This window comes from Brachionichthys hirsutus, chromosome 21, assembly GCF_040956055.1.
Source record: "Brachionichthys hirsutus isolate HB-005 chromosome 21, CSIRO-AGI_Bhir_v1, whole genome shotgun sequence".
Classification (NCBI taxonomy): Eukaryota; Metazoa; Chordata; class Actinopteri; order Lophiiformes; family Brachionichthyidae; genus Brachionichthys; species Brachionichthys hirsutus.
The window spans coordinates 2,108,289-2,128,979 of NC_090917.1; the positions used below are offsets into that span (position 1 = coordinate 2,108,289).

Sequence of the window (20,691 nt, forward strand, 5' to 3'; positions counted from 1 at the left end):
GAAGTTGGACTCACTGAATTCACTCCAGGTTGAGGCGTAAGCAGACTCCCTGCAGCACCCAGTGGGAGATGTGCTGCGTCGTGAACAGGTCCGCCTCAAACACCAAGCCGACGCCCATCGCATTCCTCCGCATGGAGGTCGTGTACACTGGAGTTCGCAGGGTATTCTTCGGTACAGAAAACACATAAGTTGTGTGTGTGTGTGTGTGTGTGTGGGGGGGGCAAAACATTGGAATCATTTGATGAAGGATAAATGGAACACACCTGTAACTTGAGGCGGCAAGTCTGTATCGGGATGACCTTGAGGATTGGAAGTTCGGCAACCAGGGCTTTTGGTTGACTCCTCACTAAGCAGCCATTGGCTCTGTCCCAAGCCGCTCCCTCCAGAAAGAGGCCAGTCACGTAGCAGCCTGCAGGAAAACAAGACTCTTCAGTGAGTCGGTAGTTTTCCCAAATCTCGGTGCAAACGGCGAGCGTCCGTTACCTTGCTCAAGTTTCTCCTTAATTTCATCCTCGCTGCAGAACGGGGTCACCTCTGTGTACAGGGTGGAAAGATCCAGAGGCCAACCATTTTTCCTGCAAGCGGCTTGGACGAGGGCAGTGAGGTAGGACTCTGGGATATGGAGGCCCGAGAGCCACATGACGTTTGGCTCCCCCTTCTCCACCTGGTTGATACAAATATCTCTTAAACTGATTGGTCAGCTCTTCTGCGATGCCTGAACGATGCAGAAGGGAAGACGTTTTCGGCGGCCGCGCGCGCAGATCCTCACCCAGTCACCGTATTGCTTATGACGCCTCTTGAAATGGATCATCCAGTTGCCGAGGGACTTCAGCGTGTCCGGCGCCAGCTTTTTCCAAATGGCAGGAATGTGGCCGTTAAACAGGGCGCTGGCAACTTCTTCCATTTCGCTGCTCATCCCTACCTCGCCGGCCAAAGACTACGATGAGAGACGGAGGGCATTTCAGAACAAATCCGACCTTGTGTGCCGCTCAAAGAGAATCTTCTGCTCCATCTCACCCTCTGCAACTCAACCAGAGAGATCTTCATGCGGACTATGAGTTTGTTGAAGCGCTCGAGTTCTTGAAGCAGCACCACTGACGTGGGGGAAACGTCGTCGCCGAACTTCTTCCGGATCAGATCCAAATCGAATTCCGTGGGCAGCTTGTTCTGAATGTCCTTCGCCACCTGGCCGATGTAATCATCTCTACGGACGCCTCCGCCAGATTCATCTAAATGGTGTAGAGCCCACGATTCAGGCAGACAAGGGAATTCCAGAAATCTCGTTTGGAACTAAAGCGAAGGGAGAGACGCGACAGATGTGACAGCATACCGGTCTGAGGCTGGAGGTCTATGAGGTGAGTCCACATGTCTTTAGCTGCTTGGGTGTAGTATCCAATCTCTGCATTGGTGTGGAGACCAATAACCCCCGGTGTGTTTGCCAGAGGCAGGCTCTCAATCTCATCTGGAACAGATCGTAAGCAGCGACTGAGTAACGGCAGACAATCAAATCAGGATTTGTTTTTATTCCAAGCGAGGCGACGCAAAGCAATGAAAATAACTGACCAACATATATTTGCTTGTTCCCACTGGGAGGGAGTCTGTAATCTACATCGTCGCTTTTAAAGAAGTGGAATTTCCGGAATGTGTCGAAGAGGAAATCTCCCAAGTATTCGTTCATGTAGACAGTCAGGATCCTCCGGTCAAAGCTGTCGATGGCGCGACCGCCGTACATAACCTGCGATCGCACAGGCGCACCAATCTCACAGCAACAGCAACAAATAACAATCAATATACACGCTTACGAAGGGACAGCTAGCCGAGCCTCACCTCCCCGATGAGATATTTGAGGCTTTCCCAGGGAATGCCAGTGTCCTGGTTGTGAGCTCTGGTCAGATAGGTATCCAGGATCTCCATGCACACCTGTGGAGAAAACCACTGAAGTGTAATACATCTGATATCAATGAAAGGAATTGTTTCTATAAAAGAAAGAAAATTGACTCCCGTGCGACTCACAAAAAAGTCAGACTCGTTGAAGTCGTAGCTGACGTTCCAGCCAATCTTTCCGTACTTGCGCCGCTCTTGCACCACGGCGTGAAAGAAGGTCAACACGTAGACCAGGCTGGGGAAGTCGGGGTGTGGGCATGCATCCAAGGTCGAATGTGAAATTTTAGAATGTGTGGCTCTCATGTTTAGCTTGAGGCTCTGGGGGGGCTCTGTCACGACCTGCACAACATTGTGAAACCATCGTGTGAACAAACTGACCCGGTCAGGACGAAGGCAGAGTCGACATCGCTATCCAGACCTTTAGAGACTTCTGAAGGATTCCGATGGGGAAATCTTTGATGGGATTGGTGGTGATCCACAAGCGGAAGTTGGGATTGGGCTTTGTGATTTTCTCCAATGTCTTTTCCAGATCCTTCAGCCACTTGACAAGCAGGTGGCAGTTCTGGAGCATCAGCCAATGACCATGAGATGCCGCCTTCTCCAGCAACTGCAGCGCCACCTTCATCACAAAAAAGAGGAGACGATAAGCCTCAAGTCTTTGCTGGCACTTTGGAGCCTTAACTGAAATTTTCAGAGCTAAAAATGAATAAAAGAAGTGAGTCACCTCCTCTTGACCTTGACCCATAGCGAGGAACTTGAACTTGTTGCCTTCGAAGCCTGATCTCTTTGCTAGTTTCATTAGGTCGCTACCCGGATCAGAGCCTGGGCTCAGGATGAAGACGATGGGGGAGTAAGGCGTGCTCTGCTCATATATAGCATCGAGGTTGATCACAGGAGGCTGAACATATCTAGGAATAAATACACGTTACAATAATCACATCTCATGAAAGTCCCTCTCTTGGACTGTGCGTGTCTTACTTCTCGCCCATCGTGGTGGTGACGTAGTCGGTCACCGCTCTGAAGACTCTATCCGTACGGAAGCATCGCAGCGGCAGCAGCTTTTGGAAAGCCGACAGATTCTCCCCGTATGTTCCAGGAAACGGCGCTTTCTCCGGTCCGTCGAGGTCGTACCACTGCAGAGGGAAGAATGAGGGGTAAGCTTTCCACACACTCGAGTGAATTACCAATGATCTGCGTCGTCTCGGTGACTTACAGACTTCCACTCGGTGGGATTTCCCTCTATGTCATCAGGCAGAGACTGAAACTTCTCAGGTAAGACCTCTGCCAGTTTTATTATATCCTCCCAGCCCTGGTCTGGAAGCCAGTCGCAAGGTTTTTTGCGCTCGCTCATTTCCAGGGATAAATTCCCTTTAGATACAGGAGAAAAATAAGGATGGTTGTTTTGTAACCTAAATATTACAGAATTGTTCAAGACTTCTGGTTAGCTCACCCTTGAGAAAGAAGTCCAACTCCTTCTGCGGTACCCTTCCTTGAGCTCGCTCAATCTTGAGGGTCATGTTAAAGGCGTAGAGCAGCTTGTGTTTCTCAAACAGCCCTAAAGACGAGCAGTAAATTCAGGCTGAGAATATCGACCGTCATTGTGAATGCTTTGTCCTATCTAATACTTCACCTGTGCAGCCGTAGTTATAAACACTGTACTTGAGCGTATCCATGATGTTCCTCAGTCTCTGGTTCAGGTCCGGGTCAGGCAGAGACTTGCGTAATGAAAAGTCAAAGACTTCCAGGTAGGAGGACAAAGAGAACTGGTACATTGTGTTCACCTGAGCCAAATCAGTCAACACAAAGAAAAGGATAGCGCCAAGCTTTGCAGCCGGACGGTAGCATTCTCTTAGCGCATCGATTTCCTGGGACGTCCTCTCAGCCAACTTTAGTTTCTCAGAAACCTGTTTGGTCACAACGATAAAACATGAAAAATATATTAAAGCAACTGCAGACTGAAATTGAGTTTGAGTTTGCTGCAGCCAAATCTACCGACCTCCTTTTTTTTGGATTGTGTTTCTTCCAACGTGTCAATCAGATCTGCATTATCCAACAAGTTGCCTTGAAATGTGGTCAGCTCTCTGAGCACAGAGTCTTCCAGGTTCTTCATCAGTTTTTTATTGTCACTAGTTTCTTGGATCAGACATTCTCGCTGCTCCTCGAGCTCCTTCTTTTCAAAGCCCATGATAACGCTCAGCAGCTGGTCTTCCAGACCCTTGACGGTTACTACAAATAAAAAGTCGTTTAGCACAGGGTGATCAGACGTTATGGATGTAAACGACGGTTTTCCATGCAGAAGGATCTTACCTGTATAGTTTATGACAATGGCTTTTCCAAATACCGATGGGGAATATTTGGGATTGGCCAGTTTAGTGTTGAGGTACAGCTTAAAATTGGGATCGTAGCTGAGCTCCTTGTCCCCCAGCTGGATGGTCTGCCTGCCCTCTGTTCCTTTCGTATTCTTCTCCAGGACGTTGTCAATGACGGGATCGATGTATTCATCGACGTCTTGGAAAAGGAATGGGAAGCCATATACGATGGCCATCTCTAGGTGCTTCATAAAGTCAGGATCATTGAAAGATGAAACCTGGGGGGGTGGGGGGGGGGGGTGTTATTATCGATTCTGGGACTTCTGTCTATACATGTTTCGTAGAAGCACGAGATTGTTCGTACCTTGAGGTTATTTTTTTCTTCCTTTCTCTTTATCCATTTGAGAGCTTGCTGTTGAGGGTCGATACACAAAGGAAATCGGCTCCCTCGGGTCGTGAGGATTCCGTTCTGCACCGACAGCTCATCTGGGGGCAAACCCTCAGAGCCCCACCTGTCACACGGGATCCATCAGACACCATATTAGTGTCATCGTAAGAACTGTACACAGATCAAATAAAGATAAACACACATATCTTTAGATATAATTTGTATAGTTTTCTCGTGTTTCTAACGGATACCTGCTGATTTCGACCTCATCAGTCAGTAGGTATTCCAGTTTGAACGGCTGGCTCAACGGGATGCCTCTCTCCTCAACGTTTTTGACCCACGTCTCGTAGACCATTTCATTTCGAAAGTCCCAACTGAAGGCCCCTTCATAGCTCAGGAAGGCAGCAGAGATCAAGCAGTCGCCCAAGAGATAAACGCGCCTCCGCTTCAACTCCTTCAGCTCTTGTTTCCATCTGTGGCAGAGAGGAACAAGGTAGTAAGGAGAACTAAGTGGCGACACAAAGAAGTGAGAAAGAAGAGATTGAAGGAAAACCAGGGCCGTTTTAACACCCTCACCGTTCGTTTGTGGAGGTCAGACCGGTGATGAGTTTGCCAGCGGCTATCAGCCTCCTCTCCATGACCTCCGCCTCCTCTTGGAGCTGTTTTTTTTCCGATATGGCGCCATTGTATTTCTCTTCAAGCACCTGCAACTCTTCCTCGATATCAGCGAGCTCCTTCTGGAAGCCTTGGAGCTCACGCGTATTTTGAATGAAGGTCTTCTCAAGCGCTGCCACCTACAAGTTTAGGGACAATGCAGCCGCTTAATAACGTCCATCTCACGGAGAAAAACGTACACGTTACCTTCTTCCTCTTGGGTGCTACTTCCCGGGCGGTAGCACAGTAGCCGAGGACAGCCAGGACAAACTTCAGCATTCCTGAGCCAGCCTTGCTGATGCCTTGCATTTCCTCAACAGTTGTGTTGAGTTTTTTAATGAAGCCTAGCCAGAACAGACATGTCAGTGTCATGTGTAGCATAGATTTATGGCGGCCACATTTGCCAATCCACCTGTGACAGTCTTGACTTGTTGGTCTTTTATGGCGTCGCAGTCCATCGTCTTCAGTGATTGCAGGAAGTTTGTTTCGGACATCATGGCCTTAGCTGATTTCCAGCTGATTTCCTGGAAACCACGCAAGACCAGGATGCACTCGCAAACCGTCTGCACCTGCTTGGGTGGCGTAGAGAAGAATCTACACAACGGAGGAATAGGAAACGACAGATAGGAGTGAGAGGAGTGAGAAGAGGGATTGATGAATTTCTGCTGACACCATCACCAGAGGGAATAAAGAAGATTCCTCACCTTATCTCTGTGACGTCGGCTTTGTCCAGCTGCTCCACGACTTTGCGGGCTTCCTCTAATGCAGGTATGGCTTCTTTTAAAGCCTGCGTAGCTTCTTCCTTCTCGCAAGCAATCACTTTGGTCTGCTCTTCAATTTCTTTGGCTTTGATTTCTGCTGTATTCTTTTTCTCTTCAGCTGCGTGGAAGGATTTGCGGTTAGTTTAGAAAGCTTATGGCACACCGGGTTTATTATGTACAGCCCTATGGAGACACAATCACTCACTGACCTATAGTCTTTCTTTTGTTTATCGTTTCCAACAAGGTATCGCAAGCTGTGGACTTTTCTGCGAGGACCTTCTTCTGCTTTTCTAGCTCCACATCCATCTCCGCCACCTGAACGCTGGCCTCCTTCATTTTATCCAAACCGCTCTCGAGATGCTTGCACTGAGCTGGAACAGGAAGAAGCATATTCAAGAGCCATGTTCAAGCAAAGTCTCTCAAATTATGAGAGGAATATTGGGACAATTTAGGACTATAATGCGGATATTTGATCTTTTCACCCAGGATAGATTGATCCGTTTCCTCCAAGAGCTTAGTGTACGTGTTAATGAAGTCCAAGTAGTTTTTCGGTGTAACATAGTTACACCGTCTGAGTTTCTGCAGGAAGAGCTTGCTGTAATCATCCACAAAGGTGTGGGTCGTGCATACTTGAGTTATCACGGCGTCAGTGTGCTCTTTGGGAATCATTGGATTTTGCCCTGCAATAAAAACACAATTTTGAATTTCTCAATGGAAATCCTTTGTTTTAGAGAAATTAGAGATGAAGCTGTAGCTCTTATGATAAATAATATAATTATTATTATATAGTGAATAAAAGAAATGAGCTGTTTGAATACACACTTTCCCAAAACATGCATCTAAATAAATGTGTTCCTTACGTACCAAGGAAACACTGAGCCACTGCAAGTAACGCCTCTGGAGGCCATGGCAGAAACCAGTCAATGACAGTGTTGTTCATCAGTCCTGAGAAAGAACGACACACAGTTAGTGAAATAAAACCTGATTTTCCAATCAGGAGACGGTCTGTGTCTCACCTGGGAAGTTCCTGCAGCGTGTCCGTAGCGTGTCTCCGACGGGAGACATGCATAAAACAACATGGAGATTGTTGGCAGCCTTGTTGACAAAATACTGCCACACGCTCTCTTTAGAAGGGCCCCCTCCCATCTTAAGAGCCTCCTCGCGCACCTGGTTGATCAAACCCTCTCTTTCGTCATCAGGGAAGAGTGCAGGAACGATGCCTTTAAGAACAGCACGATTAAAGAGCCACAGCTTTAGTTTTTGAGCGTGACTGACGTGGACGTAAGCCAGACGATAAAAAGCCAACCTGAGGTGAGCATGTTGTTAATCAGCTCCAAGAAGCCTTCCTCAGCAACGTGGTCGTCGGTGAACAGGAACACCGTCTTCTTATTTTCTATGCCCAGCTTCAAATACAATGCTTTCAAGTCATCGCGGAAGTTTGACTCGTTGTATCCTCGGCTGAGTGTTATCTGAAAGATCTGGAGGAAGAAGCTTCCGTCACAAGCGGAACATTTACCTCACGTAATGTTTTACAAATAAATACATCAGAATTAAATATACTACAAAAAGGTATCATTTAGTAAAGTGAATTCTGATTCTACATTTTAAGGATTCATTTCCCATCACCGTACTTATCGTGGCTCTTGGGGTTTCCTACCTCGCACTTGGCAGCGAAAGCAGCGAGCTTGGTGAGGGACTGCTTTCCAGAGCCCCCGACGCCGACGAGCAGAGCGTGGCCACGATCGATGCGGATGATGCGGTGAATGCGGGTCAGGTGTTCCAAAGCATCGTCAAAGAGAATGAGGTTCATCCTTGAACTGTGTTCGTTGTGTTCTTCTAGAATTTCCTGATACGTGAACAAACATTGTGTTTGGAGGCAGAGTACAGGAGTGAAGAGTCAAAAAACTATTTAACGCTATAACGTTACAAAAGCAGAGTGGTTTGGCGATGACAGATCGCCCAGACATCCCATAATAAAAATGTAAAGTACATGACAGGCCCTCATTCTCCACAATACCGTAAACAGGGCTTTAACGACATCATAGTCCTGCAGGTCCTCGTAGAACCTCGTATCTTTCTCTTTGAGCGCTGTCCTGAAGTCTCCAAAGAGAATTGGGTCCATCGTGACTTCCTCCACGACTGAAGGGAAATGCCCTTCCATCAGCTTCTTAATATGGGCTTGGACCTGAAAAAGGTTTGGAGGATAAAGTGGATTTTCAGCTTGCATTTCGAATTACATTTTGTCATTCAGAAATAAGTCTTACCAAATCTTTGTCGGTTTTATCAATAAGTCTGTCGTGGAAGATTCGCAGGCACTCATTTCTCCAGACGCGCACAAACTGGCCGACGGTCGAAACCCTTGTCAGAGAGAAATCGGGTCAGGCAGGGAGTAACGGAGGCTTCCGACCGCAAACGTTAGGCGCAAACAGACCTGTCTGGCTTGATGAGGGTCAGTCCATTGTAGACTCTCGACAGGTCCCTCAGGTTGAAGACGTAGTGAAACTTGGAGGGTGTGGGGGGCATTTCTTTGACAATGGTGCTGTACAGTTTCAGTGTGCAGGTGGTGACCTCCTCACAGACCCTCCGTATGGTGCGGTCAAAGGGCTAAAATAAGAAATGCAGTTTATTAAATGCAAATAATATCGGTTTGATCGATGGAGATTGTGGTGTCTATTGACCTGTGTAATATACCCTCACCTTGGCGTGGCCTTCGATTATGGAGTTATAGATGAGTTCCAGAGACTCCACTGCAGGGAAGGGCATGTTGAAAACACTGAAGAGGGAGACAAAGCGGGGGTCCACTTCGTTCCTGCCGCCCCCTGCCTTTCCCATGGCAGCAATGAAGCTAAGGTCCTTGATGAACTTGTATTTAAGATCCCTTCCACGGTCGTATATGCCTCCTCGGTCCATTAACAGCTTCATGAGTGCTATAGGCTGCTGTGTGCCGTAGCTATCCACCTTGATAAATAACATATATCATAATTAAGACTTGCACAGTCGGCAGTAAAGGAGATCACAGAAGTTTGTGTAAGAACCTTGGGCATATTCAAATCATCCATAAAAACCAGCAGTCTCTTCCCCATCGGAGGTCCAAAATTATTCTTGGTCCTTTTCTCCACATTGGCCTCGAGGATCCTCTGAACGTCCATTGAGGTTGTTCTGGATGAGAAGTTCATCATCAGGGTGTTCTATACATAGAAAGGAAGAACTTTAAGTCCGGTTTAGTGCAAACACGCGCTCGGTTAGATTGTAGACTTACCCATGCATCTGTGCTGAGGTTCTTCAGGAAGTTGTGAATGGTGGCGGTCTTGGATGTGCCAGATTCTCCAACCAGAAGCACCGGCCTCTGAACCCTCACCATGTTTTCCAGGATCCAACTGGTTCTCGTGGTGTCAACAGTCGGCACTGAAGCAAAGATGGAAGATAAATAGACGCATTGTCTAAATACAGCCTCTCTTCACAGCTAACAGAAGCAGCTTACCTAAAATATCTGCAAAATTCATGTCACGGTCGTGATCGTAGGCGCTGACCAGAGAATTCCAGGGAACCCACGTCTCCTGAGTTCCATCAAAATGGAAATCGTACAGTGTCGGGAGGTATCCTTTATGAATACAGAAATGTTTAAAAAAATACTTAACATCAGCTCATTTCATATTCATTGAATAAACAATGCTAGATTCTTACCTGGGATCTGATTAGGTGAAGTCGGGGCAGTCGGGTCAGGCTGCGGGGTTAAACCGGAAAGTCTTTTGATCAAAGTGTCAAAGTTGATCCTGTCGCTTTCCAGCAACGTGGCTCCCAGTGAGCAGTAGAGAGCCTCCAGGAAGTAACACCCCAGGACTTCAGCGCTGACATTCGCACTCACGAGCAATGCATCCAGGAAGGAGCAAAGCTGAGACACCTGGAAACAAAGCCAAAGCCATATTAGCAATATCACATCAAAGCGGAAAAGCAGATCTTCATCAGAATCTGCACATAGAGCACCTCTGAGGAAGGTGACCTACCATATTGAGATTTGTCACAGGAACGATAGTCTTCAGCTTCTGGCCCTGTTGGCCATCAACAATACCCTCCAGAATCATGTCAATGGCCTTTGGGACATATTTCTCAAACAAATTATTGAGCTCTTTTTGTTCCTGGAAAGAACAAAACACAATTATTAAATCATATTATCAGCCATCGTCTGCAAAGGTACAGCCAATAAATAGAATGAAAATACAAAACCAAACTGCTTTTATTGATATCGCATGCAAAACACCACCAGCGCCATTAAATTTGGTTTTGAACCTACTGATAGACAGACGAATGTGGAAAAAGTGAAATGTTAAAATGTTTTTTTCCATACTTCAACGGGTCTGCTGGTTGCCCATCTCTGCCAGTATGGGGCGTATCCAAGATTTTTGGGATCTACAAATACCATTCCACAGCGGGAAACAGTAGCAGGGGAGGCATACAGCAAATCTCCAACCTGCGATGGAGAAAATGTACCGGTAATGTTTATTGACCGGATAGTTGTAATTCAGGAAAATGAAGGGATCTTTAGACGCACCTCAAACAGCATGGCGCAGTGTCCCTGTAAACGGATCCGCTCTCCATTGGCTAGAGTGAGCAGCTTGTTGTCATCCATCACCGAGTTCATGTTCTCCACCCACAAAGCGTCCACATCCCCATCGAACAGAATGTACCTGTGGGAGAAACGGGTTCACTTCCTTCCTGTACTTTTTCTTTACTCTCTCTGCCTTTACAACTGATGACGGGATATTGAACCGTTTCACCTTCGCTCGCTTTTGTCCGTCGGCTTGTTGATTTCACGGAAGATGTTTGATAAGATGCCATCGGTCCAGTCTCGAGTGTCGGGGTCCAGAATACCGTAAAGCTCAATGACACTCATGGCTTTAGGGTTCAGGGGATACAACCTGGTATGCAATCCCATTCTGACCACGAAGACAAGTTATTATAATTATTCTTATATATATATTAATATATTATATTATTAATGTCAGGATCAGGATGATAAACCAAAACTGTTGCTAACTTGGTCTGAGATTGACACAATGTGCTGATCACGACTGATTTTCCTCCGCCTGTTGGGCCCACGATCATGGTGGTGTGTCTGGTCATCATTGTCTCATACAGCTGCACCACTTTATCAACCTGGAACCACAGACACGTTAAAGAATAAGGTGGTTAAATATCAAAAATGGTGAAACTATTACGCTGATACCCACCTGCTTCGGTACCATGACGTAATTATTCTCATTGAGAACCTCCGTCACAGCATCTCCAAACTCGAGATAGCCAACGCGAGGGCAGTCCAGCCCGGGGAACAGGTCTGAGATCAGCCCGAGGAACAGAGGCACGTCCTCAAACACAAACTTAGGTAGATTCATGTCCCTGAGAGCGCGCATTAACACCACATCCTGTAAAGGGGGGAAAAGGCCAAAGGCAAATAAGTCATAGTTAAAAAGTTCACAAGGAAACCATAAGCAGAAAATTTCAAACGTAAACATGAAGTTCAGTCCGAAACGCGAGAGATCACAAATAGATTCTGCCTTTGCCACACAGCGAACATGAGAAAAAGGAGTTCTCTACGTGATCTGATCTGATATCTCTACCTCATTGAGCTCCGGTGAGCCTCTCTTCAGCTCTCCTGCCATCACCAGGACGGACTTCAGGGCTCTCAGGCCAAAGTCGTAATGCGACTGCTTGGACAGCTGCTCACGAGCCAGCGTATACAGGACTGTCATCTTCTTTGCAAGGACCTGGATTGAGTAAAAGGGAAGTTAAAATCTCAGAGAGGAATTCAATTTGTGCGTTATTAGAATTATGTTTTTTTGATCGTTCAATTGACATTTACAAAGAATACCATGGCGTTTAGGAAGCCCTCAGAGAAAAGCATGATCTCGCAAATCTGCTGCAGGTCAGGCACGATGCACACGACGGGCCTAAAGAGGGCCTTGACGGATTCTGGCAGCTCTGTTCGTCCTGCGTATCCCGGGTTCATGGTGATGAAAATCCCGATGTGGTTATCCAAGGTGATCGTTTTCCCTTCAAACTGATGAGCATAAAAAGAATAAGGTGATTTATTTGGTGAAATATGCATTTATCTTCATGGAATAACCTGGAATTCACACGATAACTGGAATTTTAAGCACTTAATAACATATATATATATAATCGTTACTGGCACCGCGACAGACTTACCATAAACCTTTCAAGGCCCTGAATGAGAGCATTGCGGATCGTCTGGATTTGGGTGGAGATGACTGACAACACAGAGGCATCGATTCGATTGAACTCGTCGAAGCAGCCCCAAGCGCCACACTGGGCGAGACCTGAGAGGATTTTACCCACAGCCTGAAAGCAAAGAGGAAATGAAGTCAAGGGCATGAGCCATTAACAAAAGGAAAACTGAGGCCGATAGACAAATAATTAGGATGAGAGTTGTGACGGTTCTTCTACGGTGGGGCTGCTGACCTTGTAGTCCATGCCTTCGCCGCAGTTTGTAACCACACAGAGCAAGCCCAAAGCCTTGGCCAGATCCTTGGTAGACTCTGTCTTTCCGGTGCCGGCTGGTCCAGCGGGAGCTCCGCCCAGGAACATTGACAGGGCCTGCGACAGAAACACGTCGTCAAACACAGGCGTCCTGCCATCGGAACAAGATGACAGAACAATTTACATTTGTCTGCTTAGACATTTGAATAATTCCTCTCTCTGGCAGACCTGAGTGATGGTGAGGTAGATCCGGTCCGTCAGCGGGGTTATGACCAATCGGCCATTTAAGCCCATGTATTCGTAGCCGTAAGTGAAGGACGCGCTGCACTGGTGCACATATAAGTTGTCAGCTTCTCGCTTCCAGTAAAATCTCAGCTGGCGTTCCCATTCAAATTCTTGTGCGTCCATCACACTGTAATTAATATTTGACAGGCTGTTGTCAAAATGCCCGAGCGGAGTCGTGGTTATATGTGAGGAATAAAACTTTTACCTGTTCAGCAGTAAGCTGTCTACAATGTCCCTGGCGTGGACATCGAGGATGAGCGCGGTGTTTAACTTCCGCCTATCATTTTGCTCCAAAGGTTGTGCGATTCGTGTTACTAGCTCGTCGATCTGCTGGTGGGTAGCCTTAGCGTAGTCTCTCAACGCGTGCTTCTCTCCATTCTCGATCTTTTCAAAAACGTCCTCAACCTGGCAGGTCCACCACACTTGATTTGCAGCCAGCACCACCATGCCTTGGTACGACAGCATCCAATCCATCCTGAGAGACATGGGAGAGTTTAGACCGACTTATTCCAACTGTAAAAATAAATAAATAAATTATAGCATCTATACAGACTCGCCTGCTTTTGTCTCTACAATAGTTGTAGATCGCTTCCTTGGTGATGAGTCTGTTAGTCCTCCGCATCTCCAGGAGTACCTCCATCATCCATTCCTCCACCCTTCCCTCCACTGGGACAGGGGTTTTCATTTCCATCACCTCGCCCTCAGCAGACACCATGGCTCCAGCTACCGTCTTCCCGTAGGAGTCCAAATCAAACCTCAGAGACGCTATGTTGTCATACATCTTGAAAACAAAACGGTGGAAAAATACGTCAGGATGCAAACACAAGAATCTCTCATTCCTAATACCTTTATCATGTGTTCCTGGACGCAAGCGGGGTCGACGCTCCCCAGAATGCTGAGCAGCTCATCATCCGAGATGAAGAAGAAGCGAGGAAATGCATTCCGCTTGGAGTCCAGGTAGTCGTTCAGACGCTTCTGGCAACCCTCCAGGCCTTCAATCAGGAACTGCAGGTCTGACAGGCGGTTGGGAAGCAGGCAACACTGCTTGATATTTGGGTTCTTCTCTGTGTCCCTCATTATCTAAAATGAAAAAAAAGAGAGGCAGTATAATTTTTGAAATGTCCAGAATCGATCCAGGCGGATACTGACGCACTCACGTCTTTAAACGTTTTATTTATTTCATCAAAATTCTCGGCTTCTTTGGGTAACTGGGAACGAATGTCCCCACCAGAGAATATGCTTTCCAGATACATCCATTTTCGCTGAACCATCAACCACACCTGTGGAAGAAATATTTTTTTAGTCTGGTTCCTAACGGATCAGATTAAGTGCGATGAGACATTTGGACACTCTGGCTGACCTCTATCGTCTCGCTGATAAGGGACAGGTCTTTTTCCCACTGCTGTATGCTAGAAAGGAAAGGTCCAGCGAAACGACTGCCCGACATGCCCTGCAAGTTCATGGCGTCATTGTCAACATTTAGCAGGATCTCGTCCACCCCACCGAGAACACTGCCCCGCTTGTCTTTTCCTTTAAAGTAGGGCTGGAGAGTGAACGCCATCCGTTTCCAGGTTTTCACCACCTCCTTCATTGCCTGGAAAAATAGGTTTTCAAATTACTTACAGCCGATGAACTGATCTGTAAATCAAAGACGGACGCTTACGTTCTCGATACTGAGCTCTTTTGTAGCACTCGTGACGATATCCTCTATGACATCTGCATGCCTGTGCAACTCCATAGCAAACATGCTCTCCAGAGTGAAGCTCTGGTCAATCTCAAAGTTTGTGCCGGTCTTTTCCATCAGTTCCTTCCAGTGTCTGAGCGCAGACATAAAAAAAAGAAAAAAAAAACATTTTCATTTTAAATATGTCAAACAATCTTGGCAAGGATTATATTTCCACATTCATGTTCAAGTTAGTAACTTCCCATTCGCTTCCATTGCCTGACCTGTCTCTGAGGGCCTCATTTTTCAGGTCGAGCAGAAGTGGCAGAGAATTTTTGAACTCTTTCATTTGCCCTTCGAGGAAGAAGGCCACAGGCAAGTCCAGCGCCTCTTTAGGCAACCGCCGTAACTGTTTGATGAAGTTCTCAACACCGTCCTGTATCACTTTGGTGTTTAAATCCACCCACAAGGCCTGAGACCAATCTGCCTTTGCAGCCTGAAAGTAAAATACAGACGCATTAAAAAGCAAGACCCAATTTTGACCAGAATTGTGATTACTTCCAATATGCAAAATTATATCTGACCTTCTGAGTTTTATAGATCTCATAAATCTGTTTCATGCCCTCCATGGACTTTTTAATGCCCATAAAATCTGAATATGGAGTGACTGGCAGGTCAAAAAGCCTCTCAGCATTCGATAGGTATTGGTGTTCTGCCGCTAACTTTGAAAGGTCTGCCTCATATTTTTTCATCAGGGTCAGTCCTGCAAAGAATATTAGACAGAGAATATTTCGTCCATGTACTGCTAATAAAAAATACCACCAGGAATAGCAATGAATAGAAAACATTGCATTATAATAACGCTGGTAATGATTATTATATTATTGATACCTTTATCCAAATCATCTCCCACAGTTCCAGGACCATGCATACTGAAGCTTTCAGCGAAGATGAGCACCTGCTGTTGAAAGTCTTCAATCTTCTTCTCTGTACTCTTTTTGCATGCAATGAGAAGAAGCATACTCGTAAATGGAGACCAACCCTGATTATCGTTGCAAAGCAATTAGGATGTGTGGATTTTAAATCTTACTTCAGCAAATGACTTCTTGGCACTTGTCAAACTGCGATCGATTCTTCTGGATTCTGCATACAAGTCACTCCATAGCTGTTCAATCCCATTGATCAGCTTTGTCTCATCATCTCCAACCTACACATTAGAGCACGGCAGTTCGAAACGAGACACAACCTAAATGGTACTGTAATATTTAAATTAAACCCGCAGTACCTTCAATTTGTACTTTCCCAGTGTCCTGTATACTTCCTGGAGATGACGGTACCTCAGCTCCACATCTACAGACATTTCCCTGATGTCTGCGATGGTGCTGAGGACGGACTTCAGATTCTCAAAGTCGTTCGGGCTCTGTTTCAACGCCTTTGAAAGTTGCTGTTGTAGAAAATATCCAGAATAAATACGGTACATTCTAAAATAGTATTTACTATAAAAAAAAAAATGTAGTCGCAGTGTGGCATGAATGAGTACCAAGAATTCATCTCTTAAGTTGAAGAGATCTTCTTTCGCAGGCGTGTTGAACTCCTGGCGGGCTGTATGGACCCAGGAATCAATGGTCTCCTTTGCCATCTCCACCACCGGCTCCATGTTTAGATGGATGATGTACGTCTTCTTGAACAGAGGCTCCAGCATCAGCTCCCGTTTTGTTTCATGAAACACCTCCAGTTTGTGATCGTACACAACATAGGACGGGGTCCATTTGTCAAATGTTTCATGGTCGTGCGGTTTTCTACCCCCCCAAAGGTGCTGATAGCGTTCCCAGTGGCTCAGGGCCGGATTCACAGAGCCCAGCAGCTGCTTGATGTTCTGGAACACTCTGTCACAGCTGTCAGTGATCAAAGGATGCTGCCACATGTCTTTGCCAAAGGTAATTGTGAACAAGTGCTCTTCACCTTCCACCCGTAGTGGCGGGCACTCAATGCAGGTGCCACACATCCAGCGTACAAAGTTCTGATAAACGTAAATAGAAACGGATTCAAATCCCGTCGGATTACAAATAATTTTTGTATTTTTAACACAGTAATATGGAAGAGAATCGTGATCGACCCCACCTTGGTGCTGTTCACACAGTTTTGGAGACACTGCTCGATCAACGAGCGCATCTCCTTGTGTGAAGGCTGCAACACAAGACTTGGGGCAGATGTGAAAACATCCACCCTGAAACGTGGCGCGCTGATTAGCGCCACGGCAAAGGACTGGATGTTCCTAAATGAGAAAGGCAATAAGAAGGACTTTACAGTATCGCGCTCCATTTTAAAAAAGCAGTTAGAAGCAGTTCTGAAGCAGTAAATGACATCAAAACATTTACTTCATGCACCTACCTCTGCAACAACTTTATCAGGCAGGCTTGAACCTGCCGTTCCGTGCGCTCGTAAAATTCACACATAAGCAATGATTTGCTCGTGCTGGTGCCCTCGATCAAAAGCTCGATCTTATTAATAAGAGAACTAATGCCAGCATACTTTTCGACCAACAAGGCCACGGTTTTGGTACGCTTTCGCTCGATATGACCTATGAATTCTTTAAAACCTAAGAAAAAAACACAAGAAAATGAAAATTGGTTTAAAGCTTACAGCATAATGATAATAAACATAAAATGTATGTTTTATTAACTTTACCTGGTAAGGTGTTTGACACATCCGGTTCTGGATATTCCATTAAGTTGGCCGTCGTTATGAATTTCAAATTGGAATCGATTTGACTCTCCTTCTCATGAAGAAGTTGTACAATGAATTCAAACTTAGAGACAGCCTTAGTGCATTGGTCGATGAATTTATTGATACCTGGAAAAAAAATATTAAAATCATTCAATTAAGATTCGACGAAGGAAATCAAATTGCGCTTAAATTTTAGACAGAATTAGAATACCCAAAGAATTCCAGTTTAATTCTTTGCATCCATAATCCATTTCCTTTCTGACTGCTTGGATCTTTTTTTGCAGCACAACGAACGTCGTCTCACTCAGACTGTCGATTAGAGCGTGGTAGCGGTCGACGGGGGCCTGCAGATCCTTGACATGCCTTAAAACCAGGATGGAATCAGGTCAGTCCGTGGCGTACATACTGTTTGGTATAAATTCTATATTTAAATGTTGGCGTATGTAATTACTCCATGTATTCGGACTTCTTTAAGGCGACATATACAGCCGAATCCGGCACAGAAAGGCCCAATAAAGGAAGTGTTTCTGCCTCCAAAATAATCTCTCTGATTTGTGGAGCAAAGTTCACGGCGTATCGCACACCTCTCTGGGGTTTGCTTTCGGTTTGTTGGACATGCTAAAAATGAGAGGAATAAAACAAATGGAAGGAACATGACAGACTGCAAATACACATTAATATAGGCAAATTACAGATATGAAAGTAACAATGAAAGATGTCATACCAACACGGTATTTTTCATCAGCAATGGCAACTCCTGTGTCGTCACCGCTTTCCACGTCTCATACTTTTCTTTCTGGTATTTCACGATACACGATTTTATACCGTTGTACTTGTCCAACAGCTGAGAAAAATGCAAGAAAATCACATTAGAGGTTTAACAGGATTCATTGTGGATTGGCCAGCCGACTGGCTTATCGCTGCGGTTGGGAAATGTTTTTTTAATAAAGTGAAATCATTCACAGTTTTTTCCCGTTCACTCCCCAGGATCTCAGGCACATTCACGAAGGGCAACGCGACGCTTTCCAGACGTTTGATGAGAAAACGGGTCCAAAGGAAGGCTCCTGCCACAGGAGGATCATCGCGAACTCTTGGCGGGTTCTCCTTTCCTGCCTCAAACTGCTCATTTACCTCCTCCATCTGCAAAAAATGACAAAATGCCATTATATAAAGTGCTCATGGCAGATTATACTTACTAGAATCAGACAGCTAACATTAAATTGGTAAAGCCACATAACAACATTGTTTAGTTGCAATATATTGATCGAATATTATCTCCATAATTTGGAAGAGATTCAAATTTAACTGGAAAGTCAAATATCAAGGTCAACCTCTTCTTAATTTGGAAGCTTCGTACCTCTTTGCGGTTCAGGGAAAGAATGACATCTAACTTTGCTGTCACGTGGTTGATGACAGCCTCCCTGGAGCATGTGTTTTTCATGATCAGGATCATTTCCAAGGCAGATGTCGACGAGCATTCTACCTTATCAATGAAGCTGATGACCTCCGCATCAAAGGCCTGAGGAGACGCACGGAAGAGGTGAATCAGAGACGATGCATTTTATTGTCGACAGCGACATTATGAGCCAAACAGCTCCTATTCTCACTCTCACCTGAAGCGCATTGTAGAAGTCTTGCAAGATATTTTTCCAGTCGTTTGTCTTGGACATAGTGAAAGGGTTAAAATTGACATTCACAATAGGTGAAACCAGACTGTTGACTTTGCACTTCATGTCCTCGATGGCTTTGCGATCACCGATGGCCTTCCTCAGAGCTGGACTAAAGATGGTGTAGAGCTCCTGCAGAATCTGCACAAAGAGAATTATTAAAAACTAAGCACCTTTAGTTGAGAGAAACGTTAGCATTTTATTAAGTCTTTGCACACTGACCTGCAAAACATTTTCCAGGTCCCGGCAGATGGACGCCATGTAATCCGTCCTCTGAAACAGTCTCACGCAGTCAAATTCCCAACGTATACCCCTCTTGCTTTGTTCCATTTCTTTCCGTGTGTGATAGAAGGAGGACTTCCAGCGATGCAGAACCAACTTGGCATCACGCAGCGTGGATTTGGCCCGTTCTCTATCTCTGTTCGGGGCGCAGCACATTGTTAAGATGGATTCGTTGAAAAGGTTCTGAACCAAATAGCAAACGGGCACCTATCCACGCCTACTTGAATAACTCAAGGATGTCGATGGCTTGATCCACACGCTCACGCAGCTGCCAGGCAATGCGCTCCATCAGTGGAACCATGCGTTCGTTTGTGTTGTAACGAGAGAGCATCCACACGATTTGAAGGCTCTCCATCAGATCGGGAATGATCCGTGCGATCTCATTCAAATCTGCTTCGGTTGACAGAGCCTTCAACGGTAAATGGATAATGTGATAAATATCTCTAACAAGGTTATGCTTGAGTTTTTTTTCCTGATAGCGGGATTACACAAAAATGTGGATGAGATGAATTGTAAAACATTGTAATAGATAGGCAGGTTGATTTTTAATTTTGGAATGGATGAGATCATGTGAATTGCGTGGACCCCGGAGAGGTTAGGACCTCGGCGGCCTTGATGAGTTATTTTGTAACTGCTACTGTAGTTATGTAACAATTATATAGTTCAATGCTAGCAGAGCATGCTGCTGCATCCCTGCAAAGACGTACCAGGAAGTGCCGTTTCAGTATCCCGAGGAAATCCGTGATATCTTTAGACTCCCCACAGCATCTGGAAAGGTCAGCAACAGTTCCTTCAAAGCTTTGAATTGACTTCACGTTCAGCATCGTCACAATCTCAGGCTGTTTAAGCTGCTCGCTTAGACCGCTCAACGTGGCCGCACGCTCCTCCCACAAGATCAACTCGGACATAGGGTCAGGTCCCTGGAGAGAATCAGAAAATGAATATTGCAATAATAATTTCAGCTGCACGTGCAAAGGTTAGACCTTCATCAAAGTTACCTAACTGTGATTCCACCTTGGTTACATTAAGAAGACAGGGAGAGTAGCAAACCTCTGTTTTTTTGTGTTCCTGCTCCTGAATGAGACCCGTAATCTGAGCCTGCCAGTTCATCACGCACTGTTCCGACGTCTCCAGCACGTCTGGATTAGAACGCAGGATCTCCACCTCGGCATCCAGATCGACCTCGGGGATGTGCAGCGTAATGTAATCTGTTAGAATGAAGTGGATGCGAAATGGGATCATGAGCGTTGTAATCACTGGCGAAACAACAGTTATTGACAATAAAAAAAATATATCCGCTCTAACTTGTGCAAAAATGTTTTCTGAAAAAAACATGCCGTAAATAAAACAAATATTGAGACCTTGAAAGGTTTGAGGAAACAAACCTTTTATCAGAAGGTGCGGAGGATCCAACATTTCCATGAAGGAGAGTCGCTCTTTGACTTCGTCGTCACACAGCGCGTAGGGAAACCCACAGAACATGTCAAAGAGCCTTGGCATCACGTTATGGGCTTCATTCATGTCCAGCGGACAAGTAACGGGCTCTATTTAAAAACACAAGCAGTCATTTCTTGTA

The 20,691-nt window shown here is 45.6% G+C and overlaps 1 protein-coding gene across 1 annotated transcript; it reads right to left on the minus strand.

The window, feature by feature from the left end:
• Nucleotides 1-19: 19 nt before the first annotated feature.
• On the minus strand, nt 20-20,636 carry dnah10 (dynein axonemal heavy chain 10). The gene is made up of 74 exons (XM_068754836.1): nt 20,501-20,636; nt 20,166-20,371; nt 19,823-20,035; nt 19,337-19,524; nt 19,056-19,251; nt 18,780-18,974; nt 18,524-18,685; nt 18,130-18,306; nt 17,891-18,010; nt 17,618-17,784; nt 17,378-17,529; nt 17,128-17,292; nt 16,831-17,038; nt 16,561-16,714; nt 15,980-16,459; nt 15,725-15,883; nt 15,530-15,646; nt 15,331-15,433; nt 15,024-15,202; nt 14,724-14,935; nt 14,440-14,593; nt 14,137-14,370; nt 13,934-14,056; nt 13,623-13,856; nt 13,334-13,557; nt 12,982-13,251; nt 12,720-12,903; nt 12,474-12,608; nt 12,201-12,353; nt 11,863-12,051; nt 11,612-11,758; nt 11,225-11,416; nt 11,032-11,150; nt 10,772-10,930; nt 10,546-10,681; nt 10,342-10,464; nt 10,001-10,132; nt 9,681-9,897; nt 9,478-9,597; nt 9,256-9,401; nt 9,032-9,184; nt 8,694-8,954; nt 8,428-8,600; nt 8,261-8,354; nt 8,014-8,181; nt 7,654-7,842; nt 7,303-7,474; nt 7,013-7,216; nt 6,861-6,941; nt 6,479-6,676; nt 6,206-6,367; nt 5,940-6,114; nt 5,648-5,829; nt 5,443-5,579; nt 5,158-5,375; nt 4,833-5,054; nt 4,558-4,705; nt 4,192-4,471; nt 3,881-4,110; nt 3,515-3,788; nt 3,335-3,439; nt 3,098-3,252; nt 2,863-3,017; nt 2,609-2,792; nt 2,303-2,503; nt 2,014-2,223; nt 1,828-1,920; nt 1,564-1,735; nt 1,331-1,462; nt 1,018-1,229; nt 770-937; nt 484-664; nt 264-409; nt 20-166 (listed from the first exon to the last, which is right to left on the minus strand). The coding sequence occupies exons 1-74, from the start codon at nt 20,634-20,636 to the stop codon at nt 20-22; spliced, it is 13,062 nt and encodes a 4,353-aa protein (XP_068610937.1).
• Between the last annotated feature and the right edge of the window lie 55 nt (nt 20,637-20,691).